The sequence below is a fragment of the Diceros bicornis genome, chromosome 14 (genome assembly GCF_020826845.1).
Source record: "Diceros bicornis minor isolate mBicDic1 chromosome 14, mDicBic1.mat.cur, whole genome shotgun sequence".
Classification (NCBI taxonomy): Eukaryota; Metazoa; Chordata; class Mammalia; order Perissodactyla; family Rhinocerotidae; genus Diceros; species Diceros bicornis.
Window position 1 is genome coordinate 24,220,419 of NC_080753.1, and position 12,083 is coordinate 24,232,501.

Here is a 12,083-nt window from a genome sequence, read left to right on the forward strand (position 1 = left end):
ACAAGCAGAGACATGGAAGATAAAAAATAAAAGACCCAAATCAAACTTCTAAGGATGAAAACTACAAGGCCTGAGGTGAAAAATACACTAGATAAGATCAAAGGCAAATTAGACATTGCAAAAGAAAAGGTTTGTAAACTTGAAAACATAGCGATAGAAACTATCCCAAATGAAACACAGGGAGAAAAATGATAGAAAAACAATGAACACAGCATCAGTGAGTTTTGGGACAATTTCAAGCAGCCTAATATGTGTATAATTGGACAGAGGAAGAGGGGGACAGAAAAAAATTATTTGAAGAAATAATGGCAGAACATTTTCTAAATTTGATAAAAACTAAAAATCTATAGATCCAAGAAGCTCAATAAGCCCCAAGCACAAGAAAAATAAAGAAAACTGTACCAAGGCATATCATAATCAGATTACCTAAAACCAGTGATAAAGAAAAAATCTTAAAAGTAGCCAGAGGGGAAAAAAAAAGACACTATATACAAAGAAACAAAGATAAAGATGAAAGCAGACTTCTTGTTGCAAACATTGCAAGCTAGAAGACAGCAGAACAGCTTTAATACTAGTGATTAAAAATCCCTGTCAACCTAGAATCCTATACCCAGTGAAAATACCTTCCAAAAACAGAGGTGAAATAAAGATTTTTTCAGACACACAAAAGCTGAACTAACACATCTCCAGCAAACCCACACTATGAGAAATGTTAAAGGTAGTTCTTCCAACAGACAATAAGTGTTAACAAGGACGTGGAGAAATTGCAACCCTCATACATTGCTGATGGGAATATAAACTGGTACAACCACTTTGTAAAAAATATTAGTAATTTCTTAAAAAGTTAAACATACATCTACCATAGGGCCCAGGCCTTCCACTCCTAGGTATTTACTCAAGAGAAGTGAATTCATATGTCCATACAAAGACTTGTACATAGATGTTCATAGCAGCTCTATTTGTAACAGCCAAAACTGACAACAAGCCAATTGTCCATCAAAAAGTGAACGGATAAACAAATTTTAGTATAGCCATACAACAGAATACTACTCAGTAATAAAAAGGCATGAACTATTGATACACGCTACAACATGGATGAATCTCAAAATAATTATGCTGAATTAAAGTAGCCAAAAAGTACATACTGTATGATTCCACTTACATAACATTCTTTTAAAATGAAAAATAATCTCTAATGACAGAAAGGAGATCAGTGTTTGCTCGGGGATGGGGAGGGGTTTGCTGGGAGGGAGGGTTTATTAAGGGGTACAAGGAAACTTTTGTGAGTGATAGATATGTTCATTACCTTGATTGTGGTGATGGTTTCCAAAGTGTATAAATATGTCTATGTACAGCAACAATTAGGAATTTTATACCTCAGTAAGACAAAAATAAAAACAACAAAAAAGGATGGTGGGACAGGAGAGATGCCACATAAGACAGAATAGGAGTCTTCACAACTGCTTCTCAAAATATAAATGAATAGCTGGAGCCAACTTTTGCCCTTAGTTCAGAAACCGCTTGAGGTTTCTGGACTCCTGTCAAGGAGCTTTATGTATACAGTAGTCCCTCCTTATCCATGGTTTCACTTTCTGCAGTTTCAGTTACCTGTGGTCAGGTCAATCACAGTCTGAAAATATTAAATAAGAAAATTCCAGAAACAAACAATTCATAAGTTTTAAATTGCAAGACATTCTGAGTTGTGTAATGAAATTTCACGCCCTCTCACTGTGTCCCACCCAGGACGTGAGTCATCCCTTTGTCCAGCGTATCCATGCTGTATATGCTACCTGCCCATTAGTCACTTAGTAGCTGTCTGCATTATCAGATCGGCTGTTGCGGTATTACAGTGCTTGTGTTCAAGTAATCCTTATTTTACTTAATAATAGCCCCAAAGCCAACCTGATTATTAGTTATTGCTGTTAATCTCCTACTATGCCTAATTAATAAATTAAAATTTATCATAGGTGTGTATGCATAAGAAAAAACATAGTATATATAGAGTTCAGTACTATCCATGGTTTCAGGCATCCACTGGGGGTCTTGGAACATGTTCCTCGAGGATAAGGAGGGACTACTGTAAAGCTTCTCTTCCAATCCTGACTCTGCCATTGGTGAAATTTTGGCCCATGTGCAACTTTTAAATTTTTATTGTATTGTATTTTTGATTATGTAATACAATGACAAAGTTCAAAAACCAAACGATATAAAAAATATACATTAAAAAGTCTTGCTTCCATCTGTATACCCAGCTACACTATTTTCCCCTAATAGGTAACTTTTTTTTAGTTTTTTAAATATTTTTCCATTGTTTCTTTATATACATAAAAACAAATAAGAAAAATTCTTATTTTCCCTCCTTACATAAAAGGTAGCATACTAAACATAATGCTTTGCATCTTACTTTTTCTCAACCATATTTTGGAGATATTACTATATCAGAACATCTTCTTCTTTTAAAGTTGTAGAGACATATTATTAAAGTTTAGTAGACATATTATTATTTATTTAACCAGTCTCCTATAAATGGATTGTTTTCAATCTTTTATTACAAACCATATTGCAATCAATAATCTTGTACATATGACACTTCATATATACTCAGGTATATACCTATACAATAAATTTCCAGAAGTAGGATTCCCGGGATGAAGACTAAATGCAATCCATCTATCAATCAAGCAATCTATCACAATCTTGATAGAGATTACCAAATCACCCTCCATAGATGTTGTACCACTGTTGACTCCCACCAGCGCTGTATGAGAAAGCTTATTCCTCACAGCCTCACCAAGGGTGTGTTTTGCATCTGAATTTTTGCCTATCTATAGGTGAGAAATGATCTCAATGTACAATTGGCATTTTCCTTATTATGAAGGTGACCATCTTTTCATGTTAAAAGAGATGTATTTCTTTGTCTATGTACTATTTATTCATGTCCTTTGCCTATTTTCTCTTAGAATATTAGTCTTTTCTTGATTTCTAGGTGCTCTTTCTATATTAGAAAAATTCATCCTTTGTCTACATGATATGAGTTGCAAATATTTTTTCCCAGTTTGTCATTTATCTTTTTTATAGTATTTTTTCTTTCTCAATCGAATGACTTTTAGTAGCTACTACCTATCTTTAGCTGCAGGTCCTGGCCTTCTCTGGTATGGTAGATCCCAAATTTCTCCTGTATCTCCAGACTACATTTTGCCACCAGAGTAATGATGTCACTCAGTTGATTCTGTTCCACTGTCCAGAGTGCCAGGAGTACATTCCCTGCAGAGACACAAGATAGGCTAACAGAAGTCAAATACTTGACTCACTTGGCCCAGGGCAAAGCCCCTAAGGATGCAGAAGACATCACGCAAAGTGTCAGGCAAAGTTTCTTGGCCCTAAACATTATTCTAGGTTCAAATATGGCCACAGATCTCAAAATCATTTAGCATATAAAAAAGAACTAGGTAGGAGCTAAAATGTTCCTAAGGTTTAAGGATATTTTTGGTAATCTTCCTTCCACCAGTATACTAAGAGAAGGGGAGGAGTACTAGCAAGGAGGTTCACAAAATGTAGGTTCACACTCAAATCTAATTTTATGGCTTGTTTGATTAAATTTACATAAAAAGATAGGTTAACTCTGTGGCATATAGCTGTTAATGATCCTAAGAGTCCTCCAGACAGGAGACTCTTGACTCCTTCCTATCTTACACTTAGCTTCTGCTGTTAATGATCAAGTATCTCATTAGTTTTTTCATGAATGCTTTATAAGCACTTATTTTCCTGTCATTAATCTAAACAAAATGTAAAGCACATGTGAGTTTACCATGGGCAAGGCTTTTCCATTAGACTGGGAGATCCTTTGAGGCAGAGACTCTGTCTTCCTCATCTTTGTTTCCCTAGGGCCCAGTACATATTAAATAATCAAACAATCCTGAATAAACAATATGCCAAACTCCACCTAAATATAGTCTTCCTCAGTAACAGTCCTTTAAATGTTCAATATTATTCAAAATACCTGTAATATTTAGGATATCCCCTCCAAAACAGAGCACATCTGAAATCAAATAAGGAAAAGAGAAGAAAATGAGTCGAAATCAGATATATACGAGATCATGGCAGAATGATTTATGATCAAAAGAATGGCCTACTGAGTTTTTCCTCATATCTTTTCTGGTCTATTTGTTCACTCCAAGGCTCAGGCTTCTTCTTCCTTCCTGCTAGCTTCTCCCCAAATCTGTCTGTACCTATACCCGTCTTCTCTAAAATGAAAGAAGTACTCCTGTTCTCTTCAAAGCCATCCCCCTATCTGTACTCTGGATCCTAGCCCCTCTCATCCTCTCAAGAACTTCACTCCCTCCCTTAGCTTCTCTCTATTGGATCATTCCAATCAATATCTTGAAAAACAAAACACAACAAAATTAACCTACCTATTCCTGACACTACCTTCTTCGCTATTAGTTCCATTTTACTGCTACATTCACAGCAAAAAAATTCTCAAAAGAGTTGGCTATATACAACTTTCTCCTCATATCCTATTGATACATTGAATTTTTTCCTTACCATTCTCTTCTCAGCTTACTCCAATCTGACTTTCATCTCCACCACTTCACTAACATTATCAAGATCATCAACAGCATTCATCTCACTAAATTCAGTATTTTTCTGACTTTATTGTACTTGACACCTTTCATTTTCAACCCACCTAGCAGTGGCCCTCTTCTAGAGACACTACTTCCCCTTTGGCTTCAGGAAAACCACAAATCCTACCTCACTGGCCGCTTTACAGTCTCTTTTGTAAGTTCTTTCTCCCTAATCATAATCCTCTCCTGGAGTTCCTTAAGCCTCAATCTTACGCTCTTTCTCTTTCACTCTCCCCACGTGGACTCAATTACTTCTTAACTCTAAGTACCATTTTTATGCCATCAACTCACATTTTTATATCTCTAACAGAGATCTATTCTCTGAGCTCCAGGCTCAATCATAGTTATTAACTTCATTTCTCCATTTGAATGACTTATTGACATCTCAAACTCAATACAATATATTGATTCTACTTTGATAGATTTTGTTTCTTGATTTTCTTTCTCAAAGCCCAGTCTTTCTCATGTCAGTGACACCACCAATTCACTTACAAAAGCCCAAAAACTGAGAGTCCCTTTCCTCACCACTTTCCATTGAAATCCAAAACATCAGCAAATCCTATCTGTTGAACCTGAAAAACATATTTCAAATCAATTCATCTCCATACAGCTCTACTGCAGTACCTCTAGACCAATGGTTTCAACCTTGACTGCACATTGGAATGGCCTGTAAAACTTTTAAAAATCCTTATTCCTGGGCCTACCCCAAGATATTCTGATTTAATTGGTCTAGGGTGAGGTCTAGACAGCAGGATTTTTAAAAGCTCCCCAAGTGGCTGTCTAATGTGCAGCCAAGGTTGGTAACCACTACCCTAGACCAAATTTTCATCATCTCTCCACAACTGCTCCAACTGCCTCTTCCAGTTTCCATTCTTACCCTACACCAGCTCCCTGTAATCCAATCTCCATGAGGCAGCCCAAGTGAGCTCTAAAAAACGTAAATCAGATCACATCTGCCAGACTTTTCAAAAGTTTCCATTTGTACAAAAATACATAATCCAAACTCCTTGCTACAGCCTACATAGCTTGATGCTCTACCTCCAACCTCATCTCAAGCCACTCTCCCCCTGCTAGTTATGCTCTAGCCACACTGGCCTTCTCAGTTCCTAGAACACGTCAAGCTTTCTTTCATCTCAGAACCTTTGTATTCGGCATTCTTCTGCCTGAAATGCTTTACCCCTAGCTCTTCACAAGATGTTCCTCTTATCCTTTTATTTTTCAGCTTAAACATCTTAGAGGAGCCTCCTACGACCATCCTATCCAATACATAAACTCCTTTACCCTATAATTCTTTTTTTACCACTACATTCTATTTATTTCCTTTATAGAATATATAATCTATAATTATCTTGTTTACTTATCCGTTTCTCCCACTAAAATGGAAACTCCATGAGGGAAGGTACTATGTCTTATTTTCCCCTGTATTTCTAGTACCCAGTAGTTCCTGGTGTTATAATACCTACATAATACATAATTTCTATTTCCCCCTTTCATCTAAACTTGATGAGAAGAATTATACTTGTCCCTCAGGGGTAAGGGGTGGGTCAAATAATCAAGTTCCTAAAGGAGATGCCACAAAGTAATTATTCTGGTGAATCTCAGAATGATGGACACAACTGTATGGGGCACTGCCAGGAAAGGAAGGGAATATTACATAAGTACTAAAGGGTATAGGGCCAGAGTAATTTTTTTTTTTTTCGCTGAGGAAGATTTGCTGTGAGCTAACATTCATTGCCAATCTTCCTCTTTTTGTATGTGAGCCACCGTCACAGCATGGCCACTGACAGATGAGTGGTGTAGGTCTGCGGCCAGGAACCACACCCGGGCCGCCAAAGTTGAGTGCGTCGAACTTAACCACTAGGCCACCGGGGCTGGTCCAGGGCCAGAGTAATTTCTGTTGGCAGGCCTAACTAGACTGAAAGCTCCTCAAGAGTAGGTTTTTGCACCCACTGCACCTATTACAGTGCACGTCACAGAGTGGGTACTCAAAACATGTTTACTGCACAAATAAGGAGTTTTTTCCCCCAGATTAGGCAAATATCCAAAAGCTAATATATGGCAGAAAATAAATAAAAACACTCATTCCCAACTCACAGAATCAAAATGCAATAACAGAATGGGAGGGTGCTTTGTAAATTACATCTGCTATACACATACGAGGCACATTACATTACTGTTAGAAGAGACAACCTGAGGAATGCTTTATTTTAAAATAAAATACAAACATGCAAAGCAAAAATTAAAATTAGCTTTTTTTCCCCTTTCTGAACATCAAGTCAACGGGATGGGAGACTGGGTAGAATGGCAGATACAGGCAAAGATCTAGCTTGTCAGTGGCAACCTGAAGAAATAAAAGATGAGTAACACTAAAGGAATGACCCTTTAGTATACTCGTTACAAGCACCCCAGGCCCCCTTTTCAGGAGCCCCGCACCACACCTCCTAGCTCCACTACAATGGTCACTCACGCTCCACGATGTCACTAATGTAATAACTGAAGATGTGGGCCAGTTTGTCCATGTCTCGTTCCGACTTGCAGGTCAGGCTGAACCTGTCCATTAATGCTGTAAACCCTGACCAACAAAGCAAAAATTACTATGTTAGCTGCAAATCCTAAACTTTTAGGTCCTAGTCCCTCCACACAACAGGTCAGTGTAAAGGAAGCAGATCTCTTTGAGATGAGTAACTTCATTATCCTTTAACATAGTATTACACTAGTCCCCCCGTTATCCACGGTTTTTTCTTTCCTCGGTTTCAGTTACCCACTTTTAACTGCAGTTCAAAAATATTAAGTGGAAAATTCCAGAAATAAACACTTCATATTTTAAATCGGGCACCATTCTGAGCAAAGTGATGAAATCTCCTGCCTTCCGGCTCCATCCCACCCAGGGATGGACGCAGATCATCCCTTTGTCCATTCTATTCCAGCTCTATAGGCCACCTGCCTGTTAGCTGCTTCGTAGCCATCTCAGTTATCAGAGTGACTATTGTGGTGCTGCAGTGCTTATGTTCAAGTAACCCTTATTTTACTTAATAACGGACCCAAAGCGCAAGAGTAGTGATGCTGGCGATTCAGATATGCAAAGAGAAGCCATCAAGTGCTTCCAGTCAAGTGAAAAGGGTAAAGTTCTGGACTTGAGGAAAGAAAAAACAATCGTATGCTGAGGTTAAGATCTACGTTAACTGTCATTACAGTATATTGTTATAATTGTCCTATTGTTGTTGTTGTTAATCTCTTACTGGGCCTAATTTATAAATTAAACTTGATCATAGGTATGTAGGTATAGGAAGAAACATAGGATGTATAGGCCCGGTACTATCAGCGGGTTCAGGCATCCACTGGGGGTCTTGGCAGCATCTCCCTCCGCTAAGGGGGCACCACGGTAGGTAGAAAGTACTCAGGGCCAGGCTGGTTGCCGCTGCCTCTGGGAATCCAGAGGGCCACCCTCTCCATGTTTCTAAGAGCTGCCAATGGTGAAGATTCACCCACAGGCGCCCTTTCCATCTGAAGCCAGCTACCCCTTCCCACCAAACCCTCTTAAGGCTCCTTGGCCAAGGGAAACTGTAGGATTACGAGGGGAACGGATTAAAGCCCTGTGGGGGAGAACTCCTATGGTGAACTCCTGGAGGACAGGCACTTCGTGTCACTCATCTTCATATCCAGGACACACAAACTGTTAAATGAACGTCTCTCAAGGTAGTTGCTAGATCTCTAACTCCTAGAACAATGGCGGCCAATAATTATAGACCCAAACAGTGAATTAATTGAGCCAATAAAACAACTGGATGAGGCAGAACGCCTAGGGGAAAATGCTCGGGATTGGGAGGAAACTTGCGTTCAAGCCCGCCGTGTGGCCCCGGAGATGTCCTTCCCCCGTTCTGAGTGTCACTTGTATCATTTCTGAAACGGACTCAAGGGCTAAGCTGGATCACGCCGAAAAGCGTCCTCCGGCTCTGAAAACGACGCTCCGAGCCTCCCGCGGAGGCGGCGGCGGGCGGTCACACGGCGCCTTGGCTCGCCCGGGGTCAGGCCCGTAAGCGCCCGGCGTCTCGGAGCTGAGGCCCAACGGCCGCCCTCAGGCAGGCCCGAGTGCGACGCGCCTCCCCTCACCCGTCACGTGGACGCCGAGGAGGACGCCCTGGGCAGTGACGAGCTCTGGGTCCGATCCCTGGGGCTTCCTGAAGACCAGCAGGTCGGGAAGCAGCGCCGCCAACCGGGCCTCTATGGGCCACAGAGGAGGCGCCGCCACCCGGTCGCCAGTCGCCATGGCGGCGGGAGGGAGGGGGACCCCGCCGCGCTATCGGAAGCAGGGCTGCTTGCGTAGCAGCCAATCCGCATCGTCGGCCCTCGAGGGTCCCCCCTACCAACCAATCAGTGCGGGCCTCCTTGGGGCAGCGCCAATAGAAAGCGGCCGCGGGCACCGCCCACCCGCTTCCCATCGCCTTCGCCCTTGCTTCCGGGGGGGAGGGGTGAAAGGCGGGACAGGGCAGCCAGTTCAAAGGAGCAAAGCACGCTTGAATTTCCTTGAAACGTGGAGGTGAAGATGCTTCTCTGATAAAACAGATCAACCGAGATAAATATGAACAGGGTGGTCTTTTCCTCATATCACCGGAGTAAAAACTTGGGTCATCTCTGAACTTCTACGGACAAGTTCCATTGGCATCTGACTTAAGCAAACTCAGGATGATTTTTAAATTTAACACCGTTAGATTAAAGCTATGTTAACAGTCAGCCCTTTTCCTTAATCGTTAGGGGGTTTCTTCTGTTTCTATTGTCTCCCACGGCAGGTTTATTGGGTTCCTCGTGGGCGTGCTTCCCGGGGCTGCTTTTCTCTTAGCTCCTGGTTCCCTGACTTTTTGTGTGATAATGGCACATTTGAGGTTGCCAGTCTATTGCTCAGATTCGTGGAGCACACAAAGCAGTAACAGGATGAGCATGTTGTGGATTTTTAACAATCAGAGAAGTATCTTTGTTTTGTTTCTCTGCAGAAATAAAAACAAAATCTAAAAATTACATCTTTACTATCTTTAGTTCTACAATACCTAATAAATTAATGCTGTTTAGAGGGCTATTTTACTCATGAAATTACTTCATAGCATTTTGATTAACTCTTGTAGCACTAAGACGAAATATATGATCACCCCGCAGGTGACAGAAAATATTTCCTCAGCAGGGTGGGAGGGCCAAAAGGGAATAAAGAGATCAAGGGGAGAGGTACAGCTAAGATGCCTGGACACTACAAGTGTGACTGACACTGTCCACAGAGCTCACATGTCTGTCCACAGAGATCACAATTTCAACATCATAAACACAACCTAGAACCCAGGGGATGTAGATGCCTCAAAATTCACATCACTTTTTAGTATTTTTATAAATTTATTTTAAAAAATAACAATTGCAATGACATCAATGATCGATCACTTGTACTCCCCCTACTGCTGGGGGAACAAAACCTATATAGTTGAGTCCCAAAGGAAAATCAAAACATTATTATCAGGCACCCAATAGCCAGAAAATGCTCTGTTGGTCCAGTGGTATAAGACACTGACATGTTCAATGTACCAGTGCAATTAAAATATATACATTTACAATTATCCTGCAAAAAAAAAATAAAAGCACTCAAGTGAAATAATGATGCATTAAACCCATCATTCACTCATCCATTCACTCTTTCTGCATCTATATAGTCATCACTACAGTCACAACGATAAATGAATAAAAGAACTTCTAGCAAAAATAAAGGAAAAAATCCAAACCTCAACCCCCCACTTTGTGATTATGGTGTGCTAAAATGACAAGAAAAAGGCCATGAGCTATCTGAAATGCAATGACAAAATGACAACTGAAGCATACCATTTCAAACAAAACAAAACTCAAACTGATAAAAAAAAATCTGCAACAATATGAGGTTGGTATTACTATGTACAAACTTACAGACACAAATAAATAGCATTTTAGAGCTGTTGTTGGCTTAAGTACTAGAAATTAGGTCTGAGGAATTTCTTTCTGAACTCTGCATCTTAAAAGACTTCTAAACAAAACAAGGCATATAAATTCCTCATTGTTTTTAGTAACCTATCATCTGAAAAAGTTGGGGCTTACTGAACAAGGTTAATATCTGAAACTCATGCCAAGAGCCAGAGGTTTCTAGTGAGCCTACCGAAGAATCAGCCCCTCCTGACATCTGGAAGCCAGGACAGATGCCTACATTCCAGAGACTAGGGAGATACTTCACTTCCTGATTTCTTTGCATAGCTCTGTACCTCTGTCTCTAACATTACAATGATTTCCCTTTGTGATGTTTTCTTTTAGAAGGTTTAATTCCTTTTCCCTCTTAATACAATTAGAATGAAATCAAACAAAGAGCCAATCTTTACTCTTGGTACTTAAATCAAACCCAAATGTTCTTCAGAAGAATTAGGTTTTCTGTCTTTGTTTACAGAGAGGGCAGCAACTCCTCTGAAATATCATCTTAGTTCTCTCCGGGTTCACCATCTAGAAAAGAAACAGACTTCTGAGGCACAACCCATTCTGGGAACTGTGGCCCAGTTCCTGACCCTGCAGGTATCTCTATTTCCAGTCCGTAGTTTATCCCCAGAATGTGGATGCAATGTGAAAACCTTTCTGCACAAGGACTATGGAGAAAAGGGGAAACAAATGGAAACTGGCACCAAAGAATCAGCTGCCACGAGAAGAATGAGAATGTTCACTCCCTGGGGCCAGCACAAAGCGCTGCAGGAGTGAAGCCAACATCCTCCTCAGCTTCTAGAAGGTAACTTGGAATATGTCCAGAATAGCTTGATTGAACAGTGCTTTCCAGAAATTGTCAAGGACCAAATCTCAGACTTCCCCCTTTCCATGCTTGTTAAGTTATAGTATAAATGTAAATTATTTTCTTCTTCTTAATGATCCATCCCAGGCATCCATCCACTGGAGAATCATGCTACACGACAACACATGGGTATATGTACTATTCTCTCTCTTCTTCTCCTAGATTGAAACACATATGAAGCCTCCTTTCCCCAAATGCTGTCATAAAGCCTATGACTGAAGATCTCTAGTTTGGCTTTCTGTTTAGGAGTTACTACAAATATCCTCAGCACTTCAGCATAGAAGTTGTTGTATAGTTTTGTTCTCTACTTAGGAAAGGCAGTTTCAAGGTCCAATACCCTCTAAGTTGTCTTAAAAGTAGCCACAGCAAGAACTATGGTCCAGATGACCTGTCAACAGATGGACAAGCAGACCACAATGTGTCAAGCTAAAAAAAAAAAAAAAAAAAGGTTCAGCAATTTAAATTTTTAGTGCTTGAGTCTTTTATCATTCTTAAATCATAACCCAGGATTAGCTTTTTCTTGGCTGAAGTCCAAAAATACTAACCTATTATCTGGGTACACAGAGATTCCTATCATTACCACAGATTAGATGAATGTATCTCAGAGAATTTATTGTTTCCGTATC

At 40.2% G+C, this 12,083-nt stretch overlaps 1 protein-coding gene across 1 annotated transcript in view; it reads right to left on the reverse strand.

The window, feature by feature from the left end:
- LOC131413683 (adenylate cyclase type 10-like) overlaps positions 1-12,076 on the reverse strand; it is a 44,147-nt gene extending 32,071 nt beyond the window's left edge. Inside the window, exons 1-4 of the mRNA XM_058554424.1 lie at positions 8,736-12,076; positions 7,093-7,197; positions 4,001-4,039; positions 3,121-3,264 (exon numbers count right to left, since the gene is read on the reverse strand). Coding sequence (XP_058410407.1) covers positions 3,121-3,264; positions 4,001-4,039; positions 7,093-7,197; positions 8,736-8,892 — 445 coding nt within the window. The 5' untranslated portion in view covers positions 8,893-12,076. The remainder of the gene's footprint in view (positions 1-3,120; positions 3,265-4,000; positions 4,040-7,092; positions 7,198-8,735) is intronic.
- Between the last annotated feature and the right edge of the window lie 7 nt (positions 12,077-12,083).